The 22,772-nt window shown below is 46.4% G+C and overlaps 1 protein-coding gene across 1 annotated transcript; it reads right to left on the bottom strand.

Annotated features, from left to right (window-relative positions):
- Positions 1–10,766: 10,766 nt before the first annotated feature.
- LOC142656698 (transmembrane protease serine 9-like) lies at positions 10,767–22,772 on the bottom strand. Its single transcript, XM_075831624.1, has 9 exons — positions 22,634–22,772; positions 16,375–16,594; positions 15,595–15,866; positions 15,058–15,227; positions 14,018–14,252; positions 12,986–13,217; positions 12,619–12,890; positions 11,417–11,586; positions 10,767–11,060 (listed from the first exon to the last, which is right to left on the bottom strand). Exons 1-9 carry the CDS (start codon positions 22,770–22,772, stop codon positions 10,767–10,769), a joined length of 2,004 nt encoding a protein of 667 aa, XP_075687739.1.

Below are 22,772 nucleotides of genomic sequence, written 5' to 3'. Positions count from 1 at the left end.
CAATTTTAGTAAGTCTTGCAACTGATAAGTGTTTTGTCTTGACTGTTCATCATTTCTTGCACTGCGTGAGGGACTTGCACAATAATGTCATGTTGGAGTACAATATCTGTTGCTTTATCCAGTAAAGCTGCTGCTGCTGAGACAGCGCGTATACAGGTCGGGGATCCTAGTACAATGGGATCCAGAGCAAGGGAGTAATAAGCAAGAGGTCGCATCCGGCCTGCATGATCTTGGGCTAATACTCCAGAGGCCTGGCCTGCCTGTTCATGGCAGAACAGAGTCAATGGCTTATTGTAGTCAGGAAGTCCCAGTGCTGGCCTTGTAGTCAGGAAGTCCCAGTGCTGGCCTTGTAGTCAGGAAGTCCCAGTGCTGGCCTTGTAGTCAGGAAGTCCCAGTGCTGGCCTTGTAGTCAGGAAGTCCCAGTGCTGGCCTTGTAGTCATGGAGTCCCAGTGCTCGCCTTGTAGTCAGGAAGTCCCAGTGCTTGCCTTGTAGTCAGGGAGTCCCAGTGCTGGCCTTGTAGTCAGGAAGTCCCAGTGCTGGCCTTGTAGTCAGGAAGTCCCAGTGCTGGCCTTGTAGTCAGGAAGTCCCAGTGCTGGCCTTGTAGTCAGGAAGTCCCAGTGCTGGCCTTGTAGTCAGGGAGTCCCAGTGCTCGCCTTGTAGTCAGGAAGTCCCAGTGCTGGCCTTGTAGTCAGGGAGTCCCAGTGCTGGCCTTGTAGTCAGGAAGTCCCAGTGCTGGCCTTGTAGTCAGGGAGTCCCAGTGCTGGCCTTGTAGTCAGGAAGTCCCAGTGCTGGCCTTGTAGTCAGGGAGTCCCAGTGCTGGCCTTGTAGTCAGGAAGTCCCAGTGCTGGCCTTGTAGTCAGGAAGTCCCAGTGCTGGCCTTGTAGTCAGGGAGTCCCAGTGCTGGCCTTGTAGTCAGGAAGTCCCAGTGCTGGCCTTGTAGTCAGGGAGTCCCAGTGCTCGCCTTGTAGTCAGGAAGTCCCAGTGCTGGCCTTGTAGTCAGGGAGTCCCAGTGCTGGCCTTGTAGTCAGGAAGTCCCAGTGCTGGCCTTGTAGTCAGGAAGTCCCAGTGCTGGCCTTGTAGTCAGGAAGTCCCAGTGCTGGCCTTGTAGTCAGGGAGTCCCAGTGCTCGCCTTGTAGTCAGGAAGTCCCAGTGCTGGCCTTGTAGTCAGGGAGTCCCAGTGCTGGCCTTGTAGTCAGGAAGTCCCAGTGCTGGCCTTGTAGTCAGGGAGTCCCAGTGCTGGCCTTGTAGTCAGGAAGTCCCAGTGCTGGCCTTGTAGTCAGGGAGTCCCAGTGCTGGCCTTGTAGTCAGGAAGTCCCAGTGCTGGCCTTGTAGTCAGTGACAGTTTCAGGGAGTGAAAATTGTCAATTGCCTCAGGTGACAGTACAAATGGGTCAGAGGTGAGACAGTCATATAATGGTTGCATCATAGCAGAGGCATCCCTGATCCAGGCTCTGCAGTCCCCTATTAAACCCAGGAAAGTCCTCAATTGTTTAGGGTTTCTAGGGACTGGGTGTTTCTGTATGATTTCCAGCCTGTCAGGGGTTAAGTGTTTCATACCTTGGGAAATACAGTGACCAAGGAAAACAACTGTTTTGGCACATAATTGCAGCTTGTGCTCGCTTTACAGCCAACTTCTTCTAGGAACATTAATAGTGATTTAGAATCTGTTTCACTGTTCTCCAGACTCTCACTACAAAGTAACAAATCATCTACATATTGCAGTAGAACTGAGGACTGATTGGGGGGCTGCCAGGTGTCCAGAATATCTTTCATGGTACGTGAGAAGATATCAGGGGAGTTTGCGGCACCCTGTGGCAGCACTACCCAAGCATACTGTCTTCCCCTATGTGTAAATGCAAAATACTGCTGGCACTCTTTATCCAGCGGGATGGAGAAGAAAGCATTGGCTAAGTCTATAACTGTGAAATAGACTGCAGTGTCGGGGACCTGGTTGAGCAGGGGATGTGGGTTATACCTGTGACATAGACTGCAGTGCCGGGGACCTGGTTGAGCAGGGGATGTGGGTTATACCTGTGACATAGACTGCAGTGCCGGGACCTGGTTGAGCAGGGGATGTGGGTTATAACTGTGAAATAGACTGCAGTGTCGGGGACCTGGTTGAGCAGGGGATGTGGGTTATACCTGTGACATAGACTGCAGTGCCGGGGACCTGGTTGAGCAGGGGATGTGGGTTATACCTGTGACATAGACTGCAGTGCCGGGACCTGGTTGAGCAGGGGATGTGGGTTATAACTGTGAAATAGACTGCAGTGTCGGGGACCTGGTTGAGCAGGGGATGTGGGTTATACCTGTGACATAGACTGCAGTGTCGGGGACCTGGTTGAGCAGAGGATGTGGGTTATACCTGTGACATAGACTGCAGTGCCGGGACCTGGTTGAGCAGGGGATGTGGGTTATACCTGTGACATAGACTGCAGTGCCGGGGACCTGGTTGAGCAGGGGATGTGGGTTATACCTGTGACATAGACTGCAGTGCCGGGGACCTGGTTGAGCAGGGGATGTGGGTTATACCTGTGACATAGACTGCAGTGCCGGGGACCTGGTTGAGCGGGGTATGTGGGTTATACCTGTGACATAGACTGCAGTGCCGGGGACCTGGTTGAGCAGGGGATGTGGGTTATACCTGTGACATAGACTGCAGTGCCGGGGACCTGGTTGAGCAGAGGATGTGGGTTATACCTGTGACATAGACTGCAGTGCCAGGGACCTGGTTGAGCAGGGGATGTGGGTTATACCTGTGACATAGACTGCAGTGTCGGGGACCTGGTTGAGCAGGGGATGTGGGTTATACCTGTGACATAGACTGCAGTGCCGGGGACCTGGTTGAGCAGGGGATGTGGGTTATACCTGTGACATAGACTGCAGTGCCGGGGACCTGGTTGAGCAGGGTATGTGGGTTATACCTGTGACATAGACTGCAGTGCCGGGGACCTGGTTGAGCGGGGTATGTGGGTTATACCTGTGACATAGACTGCAGTGCCGGGGACCTGGTTGAGCGGGGTATGTGGGTTATAACTGTGACATAGACTGCAGTGCCGGGACCTGGTTGAGCAGGGGATGTGGGTTATACCTGTGACATAGACTGCAGTGCCGGGGACCTGGTTGAGCGGGGTATGTGGGTTATAACTGTGACATAGACTGCAGTGTCGGGGACCTGGTTGAGCAGGGGATGTGGGTTATACCTGTGACATAGACTGCAGTGTCGGGGACCTGGTTGAGCAGGGGATGTGGGTTATACCTGTGACATAGACTGCAGTGCCGGGACCTGGTTGAGCAGGGGATGTGGGTTATACCTGTGACATAGACTGCAGTGTCGGGGACCTGGTTGAGCGGGGTATGTGGGTTATACCTGTGACATAGACTGCAGTGCCGGGGACCTGGTTGAGCAGGGGATGTGGGTTATACCTGTGACATAGACTGCAGTGTCGGGGACCTGGTTGAGCGGGGTATGTGGGTTATACCTGTGACATAGACTGCAGTGCCGGGACCTGGTTGAGCAGGGGATGTGGGTTATACCTGTGACATAGACTGCAGTGTCGGGGACCTGGTTGAGCGGGGTATGTGGGTTATAACTGTGACATAGACTGCAGTGCCGGGGACCTGGTTGAGCGGGGTATGTGGGTTATACCTGTGACATAGACTGCAGTGCCGGGGACCTGGTTGAGCAGGGGATGTGGGTTATACCTGTGACATAGACTGCAGTGCCGGGACCTGGTTGAGCAGGGGATGTGGGTTATACCTGTGACATAGACTGCAGTGTCGGGGACCTGGTTGAGCGGGGTATGTGGGTTATACCTGTGACATAGACTGCAGTGCCGGGACCTGGTTGAGCAGGGGATGTGGGTTATACCTGTGACATAGACTGCAGTGTCGGGGACCTGGTTGAGCGGGGTATGTGGGTTATAACTGTGACATAGACTGCAGTGCCGGGGACCTGGTTGAGCGGGGTATGTGGGTTATACCTGTGACATAGACTGCAGTGCCGGGGACCTGGTTGAGCAGGGGATGTGGGTTATACCTGTGACATAGACTGCAGTGCCGGGACCTGGTTGAGCAGGGGATGTGGGTTATACCTGTGACATAGACTGCAGTGCCGGGGACCTGGTTGAGCAGGGGATGTGGGTTATACCTGTGACATAGACTGCAGTGTCGGGGACCTGGTTGAGCAGGGGATGTGGGTTATACCTGTGACATAGACTGCAGTGCCGGGGACCTGGTTGAGCAGGGGATGTGGGTTATACCTGTGACATAGACTGCAGTGCCGGGGACCTGGTTGAGCAGGGGATGTGGGTTATACCTGTGACATAGACTGCAGTGCCGGGGACCTGGTTGAGCAGGGGATGTGGGTTATACCTGTGACATAGACTGCAGTGTCGGGGACCTGGTTGAGCAGGGGATGTGGGTTATAACTGTGACATAGACTGCAGTGTCGGGGACCTGGTTGAGCAGGGGATGTGGGTCGGGCACTTGTGGTGTATTAATTATTGTCACAGCATTCACAGCCCGCAGGTCATGTACCATCCGGTACTGTACAGGTTGACCGGGCAGTGTCTTTTTCTTTACTGGGTAAAGAGGAGTGTTGGAAGGTGAGATTATGGGCACTATGAGATTGTTTTCCAGTAAGGAGTTAATATCCTTTTCTATAGCAGCGTCTTGCTGTGGACTCAGAGGATATTGGTTTATACATACAGGACGGTTCTGCATGTCTGGTTTTAAATTTACTTGTACAGGCGGCACATTTAAAACTCCTACATCCATCTTATCTTGTGCCCATAGTTTTTCTGGGATGTCTGCCAACCAAAGGGGAGGGGTACTGGGGGCTTTTTCAGTGTCCGGCATACTTGCCATACTAAGGAGTTTGCATAGCAGGGACTCTGGAATGGCAGAGGTTAATGTAGCTGGGCCAGAAGAAAAGTCCAATGCTGCTCCCAGGGCACTGAGTACATCTGTCCCCAATAAATTGTAGGGAGTGTGTGGTGACACTAACACACGGGAGACAATGGATTGTGTGTCATGTATATTCAGTCGCATTGGTTTTGTTAACTGTAACTGAAATTATGTTCCCTCCACCCCTTCACAATCTATATAGTCTGGTGATAACAACTCTGCCGGTACATATTTGGTTTGTAATACAGTTCTGGCTGCCCCTGTGTCTACTAGAAAAGAGGTATTTTCCCCTGTGGGTAAAGTAACAGGCACCATCAATGATGGACCTGTCGGGGGGAGCACTGGGCAGAGGGAGACATCAGGGTTGCCAGTTTCCTATGCAGCAATCAAAGAATTGGGAGGCTCAACTGGACGGGAGGGACATCGGGCTGAATAATGACCCTTCTTATCACAATTCCAGCATGTAATCTGGCTAAGATCCCTTCTCTGGGTTCTCCAAGTGTCTTTTTGTTCCCTGCCTCTTCCTCTATAGCCCCCCTTTTGTTGCATCGGGGCGAGACGGGTTCTTTTAGGAGCTAAATCTAACTCTGCACCTTTTGCAATGCTTACTAAATCATTAAACTGGCATGTACGCCAGTCGGGGCGGGATCTTTAACAGCTTCTTGTACTGCCGGCTTAAGACCGGACATAAAAGTTATTTTTAGTAGGCGCAAGTCTTTTGCATCACCTTCTTCATACCCGTGATCTAACCACTGCTGCTGTAAAGTTGTGGCATAATCAGGGACTGACTGTTTAACATCTTGGGAAAATGACATAAAACTATCAGTTGGATCCTGTTGAGTAGCATCTACCCAGGGCTGCATAGCGTTCAGGTATTCTAGTCCTGATTGCTCATTGGTTTTATTTGCTGGTACGGGATTTGTAATAGCAGCTTGAATTTGATTTTTGAGCACTTCCCCTCCCTTTGTTTCTACCAGGCTCTCCATATCTGACCATGTAGCACGGTAAGCTAGATGTACTGCTCGCAGCTTTCTATGGAAAGCGCTGGGTGTTTTACGTGGGTCTGGGAGTGTGTTACATGCAGCTAGTAAATCAGCCGGGCTCCAGGGGCGATACACAGTGGCTTCATGTGACTGGATTTCCCCTACTGCCCCAGGTACTGGTTGCCCGTCTACATCTACTGGTTTTGGTCCCCTGTGTGTATGGATACTTGATACTAACGGAAACAATCTAGTGGGGCGCTGCGTATCACAACTGACACAATATCCTGCAGTGAGGGGGTTCTGCTGCCCACAGTGTGGACATGTCCAGCAGCTGCCTTTCTTGCTATTTTCAGGATAAGGAGATGGCGCAGTTGCTGCTGCGGGGCTGTTTGGCAGTTGTAAAGGGGTTAACACATTAGTGAGGAGCTTTTCACTTAAAGGGTCATATAAATCATACATTATTCCATGATTTGTTTCCATACTCTTATGTTCTGTGTTACTCACTCTCTGTGCTACCTCATACCACATTTGGGCTTTTTCCACCATATTATTGTCTTTCGACCATCCAACACAATTTGTCATAAATCTTTTCCAATCACATTCTGCTAATGTGCCATAGGACCCAACTCCCATCATTTTAAACATTCTTTTACAATCCTTCACAGCCTCAGATCCTTTTGCTCTTTCTACTATTTTGATGGCAGAGACCCACGTCTCAGGGCTGTCCCGCATTTTTGTCTTACTATTTTCTGACCCCATGGTCAGAGGGCGTAGGGTAGTCTCCGGAAAACTCCCCAGCTCCAAACAGACAGGCCTTAGGGTATGTTCACACGGCCTATTTACGGACGTAATTCGGGCGTTTTTGCCCCGAATTACGTCTGAAAATAGCGCCTCAATAGCGCTGACAAACATCTGCCCATTGAAAGCAATGGGCTGACGTTTGTCTGTTCACACGAGGCGTATATTTAGGCGCCGCTGTCAAATGACGGCGCGTAAATAGACGCCCGCGTAGAAGAAGTGACCTGTCACTTCTTTGGCCGTAATTGGAGCCATTATTCATTGACTCCAATGAATAGCAGCGCTAATTACGGCCGTAATGGACGCGGCGTTCAAGCGCCTGCACATGCCGGTACGGCTGAAATTACGGGGATGTTTTCAGGCTGAAACATCCCCGTAATTTCAGCCGTAACGGACGCCCTCGTGTGAACATACCCTCAGTCTGTTGACAGATATCTCAGACAATCTATCTTACAGTTTCAGAAAGACTATCAATATCAAAAGTCGTTCCTTCAGACTATTCTAGCAGTGGGATATCCTTTTCTCTGATCCCTCACTGTTTTGAACATCAAGAACAGACAAAATGCTGCCAATCCACAAATTGCAAGAGCAAATCCTTCAACACAATCTACATTCATGAACTTCCATTGATTCAAGCAGGAGTTGGTCACATTCATTTCAAACTTCTACAAACCCTTCGTCTCTTTCACTTATGCAGAACACTTGCTGCCGGGGTGTGTCTTTCAGTTCATACAGCCTGTGATGTAGCATATATCCCAAACTCTTTCCTCTAGCACTTTGCAATGGTTTCACATGCAAGTTATATTTGGTAACATATATATATTATCCTCCCCGCTCAGCCGTTCACTCTGTTGTAGTTTAGGGGCCTGTTATGTATGTTGGTGATGATTTCTTTAGGGGCTCTGGGTCTGATCCAATACCAATGTTCTTCACTGTAATTACTACTACGACACAGGTGGCACTTGGGATAAGTGTCAGGGTCATTCAATGAATACAGGATGTTATATTACAACGGTATTCAATCCAGCGGTCTGATGTTATACTACTACAGACTTAATTACTTGGATGTTATTTTACATCAAAGTGTATATGCCGGATTATCACATGTGCTAGAAATCAGTCTGTACTGATTCCCACCTTATGCCAGTCTGGCAATGCATACAACTGGTTTATGGACCCTTACACACAATATCAATGTCTGGCAGTGAATTTAGGAAAATATAAATGATTTTCTAATACAGTATTCAAAGTTTTCCCTATTGTACTGGGTAATGGTATTGAGTGCACATTCAATATAGACACAATTGCTCCTCCTTGCACTGAGTGTATATCGTCTTCTATGAAGTGGATATTACTTCTGGGCTGGGAGCCATACAGTTTCAACAATTTGATATGTACGTCTTCTCACAGATGTATTCAACATCACACTACACACACATTCATCACACTTGTCACATACACCCCCATGTAAATCCATTTAACCACACTACCATCCTGACAAAGGACCTGATTATTACGGGACCCCTTTGAGGAGACTTAGGCCTCATGCTCACGACCGTAGCCGTGTGCATGGCCGTGATTTTCGGGTCGGCCGGCTGCGGACTGTCAGCGGACTGTCAGCCACAGGCCGCCCGCAATCGCGGGACATGCACATGGCGGCCGCCATTGATTTCAATGAGCCCGGACCGCAGAACCGGGCCGTAATAGGACATGCCCGTTCTTTCTGCGGTCCGGGCTCCCGGGCCGTGCAAGGACCGCAAAAACTACGGTCGTGTGCATGGCCCCATAGAAAAGAATGGGGCCGCAATTCTCCCGTGTATTTTCCGGGGAATTGCGGCCGCAAAAACACGGTCGTGTGCATGGGGCCTTACATATACAAAGTACGTTTCCAGGGACTTAACAGAGTGGCTGAAACAAATGGTGTAACATAAAGTCTGTTACTTACTGCGCGGTTTTGGTTTCAGTGACTCCCCAGGTCCTTCCAGATTAGTGGACTTTGCACAAAATTCTCATTAGGAGGTCCCGGGTTTCGGCACCATAACTGTCGAAGAAACCCCTTCCAGGTAGCACCTTTTGGGATGGGTGCTCTAATGGGCTCCCTCTGCTTTGTCAGGTGGTATTCAAATATGGTAATTGAAGTATCAGCAGTGCACTGGGAGATCAATAAAGACAATAGCAATCTGTCGTCTCAATCAATATTCTCATTTATTATCAAGATACATAGGTTAATATACCCTCAGGGCGTACCCTCTAACCAGGGTGTTACCTCTCATGGAACAACCAATCATAACATTTTACACGTAGACTGAAAATACGTCACAGGGTACCTTCCCACTGAGGTCACGTGATCTTTCTACCACCTGCAAATCCTGGCCTACAAACAATAGAAATGTAGGAGGTTTTCATAAGGCTATGTGATGATTTCATATATGTGTGTGTGAAATACTGAGATAAAGAATTCATTGGAAATATAATGATTATTTCAGGTCTAGGCGTTCTGCCAGACTCCGATCTACCAGTATTGAAGGCCACGAAAAAGAACACAAAGTAATAACTTATTCCCTTGTGATTCAAACAGAACCAGAAAGAGATCATTACAAGATGGAGAATCCATATCTTCATAATCCGGCCTCCTGCTGGATAATTCATAGTGTAGTTTAATACAGAGAACATAAACAATTTGACCATCCATCACAATACACACACACACACACACACACACACACACACACACACACACACACACACACACACACACACACACACACACACACACACACACCATATATACACCATGCATACACACACACACACCATATACACCATGCATACACACACACACCATATATACACCATGCATACACACACCATATATACACCATGCATACACACACCATATATACACTATGCATACACACACACCATATATACACCATGCATAAACACACACACACCATATACACCATGCATACACACACACACACACACACACACACACACACACACACACCATATATACACCATGCATACACACACACCATATATACACCATGCATACACACACACACCATATATACACCATGCATACACACACACACCATACATACACCATGCATACGCACACACCATATATACACCATGCATAAACACACACACCATATACACCATGCATACACACACACACCATATATACACCATGCATACACACACCATATATACACCATGCATACATACACACACACACACACCATATACACCATGCACACACACACACACACCATATACACCATGCATACACACACCATATATACACCATGCATACACACACACACACACCATATACACCATGCATACACACACCATATATACACCATGCATACACACACACACACCATATACACCGTGCATACACACACCATATATACACCATGCATACACACACACACACACACCATATACACCATGCATACACACACACCATACATACACCATGCATACACACACACACAAACACACCATACATACACCATGCATACACACACCATGCATACACACACCATGCATACACACACACCATACATACACCATGCATACACACACACCATACATACACCATGCATACACACACACCATACATACACCATGCATACACACACACCATACATACACCATGCATACACACACACACAAACACACCATACATACACCATGCATACACACACCATGCATACACACACCATGCATACACACACCATGCATACACACACCATGCATACACACACACCATACATACACACACACCATACATACACCATGCATATATACACAAACACATAGAGAGACACGCACAAACACACACATTCTGTCCCACCATGTATAGGTACATACTCACACACTAAGAATTACAGGAGCAGCTTTACATTTCATAGATCCACTACCGGCTGCATTTATCCAATCAGATTTGATTCACAAAGAATTCACGAGATTCCTGCAGAACTGTGGAAGATTTGAGATTTTTGGATCACTGATGAGAATATTTGTTTCTTTTCTTAGCTCTGTTCCGTCAGATATATCACTCAGTACTCAGTGCAGCTATAAACCATTAAACTCAAAGTAATAAGAATGAGCGTCGCCCGTTCCTGCCCCGGCCGCTCGGAGCTTCCAGTAACAGCTTCGGCTGGATTAAGCACATTTTCCAGGTCAGTAAAATGAAGTTCTGGGATGTAGGTTTGTATCCACCTCTGGTAGGATGTAGTGAGGGTGTAGACTCCGGGACGGTATTGGAGAGCACAACCTTCCCCCCAACTAACGATGCCAACCTGGTACCAGGCACCCTTCACTTTACACACCAGAGGTCCTCCAGAGTCTCCCTGCGTGGAAAAAGACACAATCAGAGACAAGTCGTCCACATCACGGGAATTCATTATCTTGTCTTGGATAATTAATCGATGTCACTCACTAATCAACTTTGTTCATTGGATTTCTTTACTAGGCAACTTTTATATCCAAAAACACTCAAATTTATAGGAATACGTAAAGTGAATATTATCTAGAGGGAAACATAACGCTGGATATTCCCTTTCCGGCCTCATCTCATTTAATAGTTTAAAACATGAACAGCCAAGAAATAAAATGATCTTCTCTTTACATTCCCACCAACTATGAACCCTGGCGAACGATCCTACAATGAAGTATGAAAGGTAAGAATATATGTGCAGCGTTGTACCTGGCATGAGTCCTGTGAGCCATATATATATCCGGAACATATCATGTCATCCAGAATAATGCTGGTATACGCATCGACATTGGAGTTTTTGTGGTACAAGGCATCACACGTCTTGTAGTCAATCAGTGGGGTCATCACCTCCTGGAGAGTCTCAGGATACGGTAGATTCACTGCGGTGTTACAATAAGACATTGTGAGATCAGATCTATCCAATCTTCACATCAATATTGGCCATCAACATGTGGAAGTTCAACCATTCTTTGTAGGTTTGAGTTTTGAAAATAGATAAATCCCCTTTGTTATTGTTGAACGGACCCTCCTCTCATCTTGGGATTCTTCTACATTCTTAAAGGGATTGTCCAGTTTAGAAAACCCATGGTCATCCACCCTATTAGGGAGTTAATAGAGGAGGGTCCTCTATTCAGGGTCCTCATCTCTTGGTCAGGGTGGACAATGGTTACATAGAGCGTCTCTGGAGGACCTGTCCTGTATTATACACACAACACATTGATATGAATGGACGCTGTGTAATGCTTCATCTCCCCTGTGGTGGCGCTGCAGGGAAACTGAACACTTACTGCCAGGGTTCACCACAGATCACAGCTGATCGCTGGGGGTTTCATCAGGGGGATATTTTGTGATCTGCTTATTGTAAATAAAGGATTGTCCAAAGCGGAGTGCCCTTTATAGCTACTAGCTTCATAGTTCTACTATACTGGGGTCTTCCTTTTATTTTGGGATATTTTGTACAGAAACATTGGGAATTATTTTGTACATGTAAATAGACACCATCCAGCAGAGAGAGCTAAAGAGAAAATGAGAAAAAAGCTCCAACTAAGTATTGAGGTTTTGGGTTTTTTTTCTGGACTTTTTTTGAGCCACATTGTCGTGACTGTGGGACGGGGAGGTCGTCCATCATAGGTCATGCTCAATTTTGCATTTGCCATCAAACTATTGAGTTCGGCTTATGTGACGCAGACGAGAGACAGTTCAGGGAGCTTCCTACCTATTCATAGTTCCCATAATACTCATCACAGACAGCATTACCAATAAGATATCCTATATATGTATCAGAACAAAAAGTGGGAAATCCTCGCTAAAAGCCACAATCGTCCAAAGCCTCGATATTATGGGATTTCCAATCATCACACATGGTCTACATCACGATTCTACGAGAAAAAGAGTCATGAAGGAAGACTCACCACCGGATTTGATGGATCCCCAGCCGGTTACCCAGCATTCCATACCAGAGGGGAAGATGGCCGAGGAAGATGGTAGACAGATGGGCAGGATGTACATGTTGTAGGTGACAGGGCTGTCCAGCTTGATTAGGGCGATGTCACCTTTATTCCCTACGCCAGTAAATGTTTGGTAGGTTACAATTCTCTGTACAAGGGCATAATATTCGTGGTGGTCAGACATGGACAGTCGGTATTCCCCCAGCATAACAGAATAATAGTCTGGGTTGGTGGAGCTGTGAAAACCATAGGAAGCATAAATAAAAGAAAAGCTCTAGAGACATTATCCTGGTGTCTTCTGGGAAATAATATTCACATATATAGGACTTACTATTCAAAGCAGTGAGCAGCACACAGGACCCACTGGCTGGAGATCAGGGACCCACCACAGATATGATAGCCCAGGTACCGCAGGCTGATCTGCCAGGGCCATGCTCCATCCACAGCGTCCGTGCCCCCGACAATCCGGTTGTTAACCAGTGGAGAGCCGCACACAGAAGCGCTGGATGAGGGGGAGGTAGAACTCATTTGGGGGGCTGTGGTTTTGGATGTAGAACTGGTCACTACAATAACATAGACAGGGATGGATTACAATAAAAAAAAGTTGAAAAACAGTAGAAAAATTCTAAAAGCCCTGAAAAAGAAGCGGAGTGAACTTCCTGCCACGGAGCTGTAGAGTCCGTCATGGGGCAGTGAAATCTGAAGTGTGGACCCATGTTTCACCATTTCAGCCTCCGTCGACTCCTATGCAGCCTATACAGCTGTATAATAGACATAGTAATACAATTGTGACTGGAGGGTTAACGACATGCAATTTCCTAGGGCCCCTACCCCTCTGTATACCAGCTTGCCTCCTTAAGTAAGGGTCTATTCACATGGCGCGGTTGGTTCACACTTTTGCTGGGATTTGATCGTAACGTGTGAATAGCCCCTAAGTGTTATCCAAAAAGTAGACGCTCCCGTTTACAGGAGACGTCTTCAGCTAAGCGGCTCTGACAAGGCTGAACATTTCACTTCATGACTAAATCCTCAATAAAATTGTTCAATTCATTAAGAATCGCAGACATTATATTTCATAATAGTGTAAAGTTTGAGCCCAAATTTTTGTAGAAACTTTTTATAAATGTTAAGACATTTAAAAACAGACCAATTCGACAAATTATCATGAATAGTTTATATTTCAATCGATTTTAAAGTCATTATTTTATTTTTTAAGAGGGTGAATAGTTTATTACTTTCGGATTTTTTGGTAATGAAAATAATAAGAATCGTCTTCATTATCGGGGGACAACATAGAAGTAAATCTGGAACGCCGGCAGCCGGCGGTGATAATAATAACATTTTAGGAGCGTCTCATCTTTACCTGTTGATATAGAAATACTTGTAGCCGTGACACAGTCAAGGGAAGGCGGCGGAATATTTACAAGGTCACTGAAGGTCACATCTGACACATAGCTCTTGATCCATAAGTTATAGGCTGGGACCAGGGTGTACACCCCAGGACGATACGACAGAGCGCATCCAATTCCCCAACTTACAATTCCAGCTTGGTACCAGGCGTCTTGTACTTTACACACTAGGGGTCCCCCGGAGTCCCCCTGGAAGACATCAATCGCTCCACTAAAATATCCACTAAATTGTCAACATATTTACACTACAAAGGGAGAGATTTATTATTAGAGTCATAAGTTTCATGAATTTATGAGTTGGGTAAAATGGTGCCAATTGTGGCAATTTTTTTTAAAATGGTGTATGTGCTATGAGATGTGTGGCGCAGCTCACTAGGCATGAAGGGCATTTGTCCTCCGTACATAATCTCATGGCTGCCGGAAATATCCTCCAATCTTTACTATAATTGGCGCATTAATCGAGTTTTTTTAGCCGCAACTGCTTTTCCAAAAGCTCAAAATGTGAAAAGAAGTGTAAAAAGTGTCTAAAACACACAATAAAGTCACCCCACGTCATGTCTTACATTTATTAGCGCTTTTTGCTTCGTAAATCCCCTGTAGATCACATATAAGATGACAATATCTAATATCATCCGAGCCTCTAGTCCGGCAGTTGGATTAACGGAAGGTCAAAATGTATAGTCTGAAGGTGAAAAGCTCCATCACCCTCGGCCAGGACCATCTACAAATACTTACTTTGTAATAGGGCACAAGCAATCAGAGTGGACGACCCCATAATAATACATATTCTAGAAGTATATATGTCCCGGATCTTGATTTAACTGCAGAAAACTGGGGATGACCTGGGATTTACGAGCATAGACACATCCACATCGTTCTATCTCAACCAATGGTCATCACTCATCACATTGCACGTACAGGCAGGTCTAATAGAAGGTGGTGACCTTGTTAGTGGCCTCACTGGTCATCGCAAAATTGTAATGTTTGTACTCACCTGGCAGGAGTCCCGTCCTCCGTACTTGTAACCAGAACATATCATGTCATCCAGGATGATGGAGACATTGGCGCTGGTGGTGGAGTCCACATGGTAGAGATCGTCACATGTTGCTTGGTCAATGATTGGAGTCATCACCTTCTGGAGAGTCTTGGGATACGGTAAATTGACTAGGAAATGGGGGTAAGGAATGGATGGAGTTAAATGGAAACCTGGAACATTTCTTCCCAACATAGAGATGACGAGGTCGGAGGTTGAGTCCCTCAGGGAGATCATTGACTTGGGGCAATATAAGGAATAGCAGCATAAGACTATCACAATGAATACATTTTTGAGTTTTCTTTTTGTATCCCGAGTTGTTTTCGTTTTGTAGCTTTGGATGTGACTGGAGAAATAGACATGAAATCCTATATTTCTCTTGAGGTCTTGCCATTTACCTGTTTTCTAGAAAGGGTCACATATATATTCTGATGGATTAGTCAAAGTTACGATCATATTCTCGGATTGCTTAAGAACAAGTTATAAAGTGTCCCTCACCTCCTGAGTATATGCTGCCCCAGCCGGTCACCCAGCACTCCATGCCACAGGGGAAGGTGACGGAGGCGGCGGGCAGACAGATGGGCATGATGTACTTGGTGTAAGTGACAGGACTGCAGAGCCTCAGCAGAGCAATGTCCCCTGGGCTTTCAACACCTGTGTACAGGGGGTGTATGATGATCTCACTGACATCCGAGATGATCGTATGATTATCCGCCACGGATAACCGGTATCTCCCCAAGTATATGGTGTAGGCAGATGGATTGACAGATCTGGGAATAATACAAAAGGATATGAGAAAATAATATAGAAGATAAACTAACACTGCACAATAATATCCAATATAGGGTTTTTAGACGAGATATTTATATTTATATTTATTGAGTAAATTTAATATGTCCCGGAGTGGAAACAGCAAGGGTAACGTAGGGAGCCCATGACTAGGGGGACGAGGAGAAAGATGAGAGTTAAAAATCAGGGGTGGGTGGATGGATGGATGGATAGATATGAGATAGATAGATATGAGATAGATATGAGATAGATAGATAGATAGATAGATAGATAGATAGATAGATAGATAGATAGATAGATAGATAGATAGATAGATAGATAGATATGAGATAGATAGATAGATAGATAGATAGATAGATAGATAGATAGATAGATAGATAGATAGATAGATAGATATGAGAGCACAAAAAAAATCACAAGATCATTGTCCTTCTATGGACGTCCCACCATATCATGCCAGACTATAGGCCCGGTAAACACTATACTCACATGGTGAAGCAGTGGGCTGCAGACATCACCCACTGACTGGAGATCAGGGACCCCCCACATCTAAGGGAACCAAAATAGTGTAGGCTGATCTGCCGGGGCCATTCTCCATCCAGAGCATCTGTGCCCCCGACTATCCTACTGGAGACTATTGGAGTGCCGCACACCGGAGGGGATGAGGTTGTGTTAATAGAAGCAGAAGAAGGAACTATAAAATCAAAAAGAACAAAAGATTATAGCCTCATTATTTCTATTCTTCTGCCCAAATATATGTCCAAGCTCTACATAAATTCTAAAACTATGACTTCATAGACAGAGGGCCAAAGCTGGCCGTGAATTAAAACAAAAAAAATGAAAACCAAAAAGATCTCATTATTAAGGGGTAAAATCCCAATTTTTATAAAGTCTGAAGAATTGGTACGAGAAGTTTGAGAGGAACATAGATGAAACTCCCATAAAGCCATGGAAGATACCAAAACCCCAACCAGATTGAGCTCCGATGATTCCTTCCGAGAAGACACCAACAATAAATGCAAGAAAATGAGACACTAAACAAAAAAACCCAAAGAGAATCGACCGAGAAGCCGTTACTCACCAAAGAAGAACGTCATCAGTAACACGGGAAACATTCCCTCGTCTTTAGGGGGTTGATGTTCTTGGTGTAGAGCGAGAACCTCACTGAGTTATATGAACCTAAAACCAATGCATATTCTTATAACCACTCTTTCCTGTTCAGCAACTCGATTGTAGTTATTTGCATTGACGGTAAAAATACAACACGTGTCAATCCTGAAAAATAAACTCTTCACACCGATTCTTACAAGATATTATATTTCATAGGAAACCAGAGAAGACCAAGTCATTGACGGAGTTTACATAGTTGGGAAATAAGACCTGTGTCCCTTAACGGTTAAATGTTTTTGATTGAGACTTTGACATGAAGGCATATTCTATGAGACATGTAGGTAAGTTGTAGCTAGGGGGGGGTCTGCTGGGGCCCCAAGTGCCGGGGGGGGGGGGTGTCAACAAGCCATTCTGCCATGACCAGGATATTCAGATACAGGGCTGGGGCCACAGAATGAATCTTTTCCCCCAGGAGAAGGAAAACCTAGCTATGACTCTAAGTAAAGCAAAACGGATCTAAACCTGACCTCACAAGGACACAAGTTGGATCAGCTCGTGAAATGTAAAGTTCAGCCACTTTCATTTTTGTTTTTATTATTTTGCGTAAAACTTTTTGGAATGTAACTACCCTCATTTATCTCTGAAGGGGGCATCTCGTTACCATGTACTCTGGTTACCGTGGTCTTGGGTCTAGACGTCTCATCTATCTAATACTTTCCTTTGTTTTTATATTATTAAATCTTAGGGTCTATCACAAGAATATGAAGTTCTAACTCAAAAATATGGTCAACATGTGTTGTAACGGGAGCTACAGATATACATACTACGAGATACTGTACACATAGAATAGAGGGGCCCATTTGCTTTCATTCTTGGAAAACTTTTTTGTACCCTATCCCCGTCCAATCCCTTATATTAGAAATCCTCTTAAAGGGTAACTAAACTTCCAAAAATCTTCTGACATGTCATAGTGACATGTCAGAAGTTTTGATCGGTGGGGGTCCGAGCACACACCGATCACTAAAACTAAGCGGCTAAAGTGCTCAGGTAAGAGCTAAGTCGCTACGTTTCTGATCGATTTTTCTTGGAAAGCCAAGCAATTTGTGTACGAGTTTAATAGAACGTCTCACCCGAGCTCTTCTGTCACTTCGTTTTAGCGATCAGTGGGCAGGGGCGTAGCTAGGGGGCAGGCGGGGCATGTGCCTGGGGCGCAAGTGGGAGAAAACCGGTCGGGGGGCGCCGGGTCCAGCGCAGGTACAGTTGAACTTAATGCTGAAGCAAGGAACAGTATGCTCCCTGCTTCAGCATTAGTTCAGAGCAGAGGAGCAGAAGGAGTTCCTCCGCTCGCCGAGGACTCCCCGGGCACAGCGCTACTTAGACCGGTGTGCCCAGGGAAGCCCTTGACGTCACTGTCCATATATGGACAGTGAAGTCAGTGACTCCACTGAAGCACAATCCCCTTTGGATTCCCCTGCCATAGCGTCAGCAACAGGGAATACGCTTCAGAGGAGCCACTGAAGTCACTGTCCATGTATGAACAGTGATGTCAGTGGCTCCTCTGAAGCTGAATCCCCGTTGCCGACGCTATGACAGGGGATTCCAACTGGGATTCCACTCCAGGAGTAGCCCTGATGTTACTGTCCATAAATGTAATGTCAGGGGCTACCACTGGAGCAGAATCCCCTGCCCTAGCGTCGGCAATGGGGATTTTGAAGCGGAATACCAGTTGGAATCTCCTGCCATAGCGTCAGCAACTGGGATTTCCCTTCAGAGGAGCTACTGACATCACTGTCCATATATGAACAGTAGCATCTAGGAGCGGAATCCCTGGCCTAAGCTATGGCTGGAGATTCCGCTCCTAGAGGGAGTCCCAATGGCGCTATCTACAGGGCAAAATGGGTAGCGCTATCTGCAGCGATGGTGGTGCTATCTTCAAGGGGGTGTGGCACTATATAGGGGAACTATCTAAAGGGGACACTGGCGCTATCTATATGGGTACTGTGGACACTATCTACATGGGCACTGTGGCAACATCTACATGGGTACTGGCACTAGGAGCATCTAAGGGGGCATTATACTGTATGGGGCAGCTATGTGGGCATTATACTGTGTGGGGGTAGCTATAGTGGCATTATACTGTATGGGACAGCTGTGGGGGCATTCTACTGTATGGGGGCAGCTATAGGGCACTATACTGTATGGGGGCAGATATTGGGGCATTAAGCTGTATGGGGCAGCTTTGGGGTCATTAAGCTGTATGGGGCAACTATGGGGCATTATACTGTATGGGGCAGCTATGGGGGAAGCTATAGGGGCATTATGCTGTATGGGGGCAGCTAAAGGGGCATTATGCTGTAGGTGAGCAGTTATAGGGGCATTATGCTGTAAGGGGGAATTTGATTGGGCATTATACTGCATGGGAGAATCTGTGTGGGCTTTATACTGTATGGGTGCATCTATGAGGGCATTATAATGTATGGTGGCAGCTAGAGGGCATTATACTGTGTTGCTATGCGTGCCACATTGCTTGTTCCTCTGTGTTACACTTGAAAGTTGGGAGGTATGGAGGAATCCCCGAGCCAAAGCGTATCCGACTCTCTTCCCGGGGATTCCACTCCCTGACGTCACTATCCGTATATGGACAGTGAAATCAGAGGCTCCACTAGGGTGATCCAATGGCGCTATGTACTTGGAGGAGGGGGTGTAGTGCTACCTACAGGAGGATGTGTGTGCCACTATTTACAGGGGTGTGTGGCACTATTTACAAAGGGATGTGTGACCCTATCTACAAGGGGGATGTGGCACTATCTACAAGGGGGGATATGGCACTATCTACAAGGGGGGCTGTGTGGCACTATCTACAGGGGGCTGTGTGGCACTAAATACAGGGGTTGTGGCTCTATCTACAAGGGGGCAGTGTGGCTCTATCTACACGTGGGCAGTGTGGCACTATCTACACGGGGGCAGTGTGGCACTATCTACACGGGGGCAGTGTGGCACTATCTACAAAGGGGCAGTGTGGCTCTATCTACATGGTAGAAGTGTGGCTCTATCTACACAGGGGCAGTGTGGCTCTATCTACAGGGGATATGTGGCTCTATCTACAGGGGATATGTGGCACTATCTACACGGGGGCAGTGTGGCACTATCTACAGAGGGGCAGTGTGACACTATCTACAAAGGGGCAGTGTGGCACTATCTACAGAGGGGCAGTGTGACACTATCTACACGGGGGCAGTGTGACACTATCTACAAAGGGGAAGTTTGGCACTATCTACAGAGGGGCAGTGTGACACTATCTACACGGGGGCAGTGTGGCACTATCTACAGAGGGGCAGTGTGACACTATCTACAGTGGGGGTGGCTCTATCTACACGGGGGCAGTGTGGCTCTATCTACACAGGGCAGTGTGGCTCTATCTACACGGGGGCAGTGTGGCACTATCTACAGAGGGGCAATGTGGCTCTATCTACACAGGGCAGTGTGGTACTATCTACAGAGGGGCTGTGTGGCACTATTTACAGGGGGATGTGGCACTATCTACACGGGGCCAGTGTGGCACTATCTACACGAGGGCAGTGTGGCTCTATCTACAGAGGGGCTGTGTGGCACTATTTACAGGGGGATGTGGCACTATCTACACGGGGCCAGTGTGGCACTATCTACACGAGGGCAGTGTGGCTCTATCTACAGAGGGGCTGTGTGGCACTATCTACAGAGGGGCTGTGTGGCACTATCTACAGAGGGGGCTGTTCATTATGTCACCATAGTCTCATTAGCCTCGGTTATACAATCTGTTTTAGTCCGGCCCTGACCTCTTTATTTATTTTCTTGTCATTTGTGTTATGGTAACTCCCTTATAGAACTATCTTGCTTGTATAATGTACAAATGGTTTTATGTTACATTAAAAAAAATATATGAAAAAAAAAATGACATCTACTTGATTGGTAGAGAAAGCAAACCTGGCGAGGGGGAAAGTAATGTTGGAAAAGAGGTTGGGGGGGGGGGGTGCCAAGCTGAATCTTTGACCCGGGTGCTGGAGAACCTAGCTACACCTCTGCGGTGGGGGTCTCAGTGCTCAGTCCCCCCATCAATCAAAACCTCTGACGTGTCGCTATGACTTGTCAGAAGTTTTTGGAAAGTTTAGTTTCCCTTTTAATATCTTTGTTTGCAAGTGTTGCCGCGAATATTCAGAGTATTAAAGTCCAGACATCCGGGGGGGACGCGCCGGAGCTGAGGGCTTTCTTTTCCGCTGCCTCCATAGTATGTGCCCTTGTAGATACTTGAATGTTTGTCAGCCTTGCGTGGATTGTTAAATCGACAGGGAAGTAGCTCGTTGTTTGTAGGAGGCTGGAAATGTTTGTTTGGGGTTTTGGTCTTTGTGTCCCTTACGTGTGATCGTGACATGAATCTGCTGCTCAGGTTTTTTCTTGTTTGGTCTTGTTCTTATTCTGATTCTAACCAGAACTGGATCTAATTGACATTAATTCCAGAACCAAACGTTCACCGATGAAGAGAATACGACTGCACGTTGACTTAGGCGTGACCCCATCGATACCCGGGGTCTGACGCTCCTTCCATTCTTTACATTTCTTTATTATTCACATATTTTTTCCACAAGAGTTTTCAAGGCACAAATATATACAATTCCTGCCGTTACTTTTATGTCAGTGACCCCGGGAGGTTCCTCAGAAGCCGCACTTGTCCCACCCAACGTCTAATCTCTCAGGAAAAATACTGTATCTGAAGTGTTGATTTACTACCTCGTAGGATGTTTAGTCGGGAGCCGTCTTGTTCTCATGCGAGTCACCCATTCTTCTAGGCAGAAATACAAAGCGTTATCCTCTGTGTTCTTAAATATGGTGAAGTAGAAAAGTTCTTAAATAAACAGAAAGTCGACCGGGCTCCTTCCAGGCCACGTGAACCTTTTAACACTTTTTATTTTCTTTTAACAATTATGATGTTTAATTCGACTTTTGAATTGTTTTTTTAATTAAAAAACATGTTTTACATTTTGCGATACAACTCTGAGGTATCCTGGATATATAGAAGCTGTATCTTGAGCTGAAACCCGAATCCGTCAGGTCAGCGGGACTGACAGCTTCGGTGACAGCGGGACTGACGGCTTCGGTGACAGCGGGACTGACGGCTTCGGTGACAGCGGGACTGACGGCTTCGGTGACAGCGGGACTGACGGCTTCGGTGACAGTGGGACCTGCATATTTTACTAATTCTGTATTCAATGTAAGAAGAGAAGAAGAGACAGTCGTCATACAACAAATTAGAGATTGTAGAAGGAGCAGGTTCATGTATATATCATCCCCCATGGGTCCTTAATAAACAGTCTCAAGAGTCTGTCCATGATCTTTACTGGACCCAGATTTATGGAGTAATACGTAGGGAAGAGGACATAATATAGTAATATGGGGAGGCACAAGTGTGTCCCGGACCATGCGTCTGTCACACAAATACTATAAACATTCTTTATTATTCAGGTCATATTTGCTTCTTGATTAAATAAAATATATATTTTATTTTAGTTAATTTTTCCAAGAGAAGTTAAACAGTTGTGTAGCTCTTACTAATAATTGAATCTTCTCCCATCCTCCCTCCTGCCTTCCATCCTCCCCTTCATACCTTTCCCCTTTGTACTTTTCCCCCGCCTTCCTTCCTTCCTGCCTTTCTTCCCTCTCTTTTCCTCCCTCTTCCCTTGCCCTCCCTTCATCCTTTCCTCCTTCCTGCCTTCCTCCCTTCCTTCATATCTTTTTCCATCCAT

The sequence above is a fragment of the Rhinoderma darwinii genome, chromosome 6, assembly GCF_050947455.1.
Source record: "Rhinoderma darwinii isolate aRhiDar2 chromosome 6, aRhiDar2.hap1, whole genome shotgun sequence".
Lineage (NCBI taxonomy): Eukaryota > Metazoa > Chordata > Amphibia > Anura > Rhinodermatidae > Rhinoderma > Rhinoderma darwinii.
The sequence above is the reverse complement of the archived record's forward strand: the minus strand, read 5'-3'. Positions and strand labels throughout refer to the sequence as shown.

What these genes read in the sequence shown, in the direction of transcription:
- LOC142656698 (XM_075831624.1), bottom strand. Translation starts at nt 22,772, where the DNA reads ATGGATGGAAAAAGATATGAAGGAAGGGAGGAAGGCAGGAAGGAGGAA. An exon ending in AAGTATTTCTATATCAACAG is followed by an intron (nt 13,218 to 14,017) that starts GTAAAGATGAGA and finishes ATGTTATTGTAG; the next exon opens with TGACCAGTTCTACATCCAAA. An exon ending in GCTCACAGGACTCATGCCAG is followed by an intron (nt 11,061 to 11,416) that starts GTACAACGCTGC and finishes TTTTCCACGCAG; the next exon opens with GGAGACTCTGGAGGACCTCT.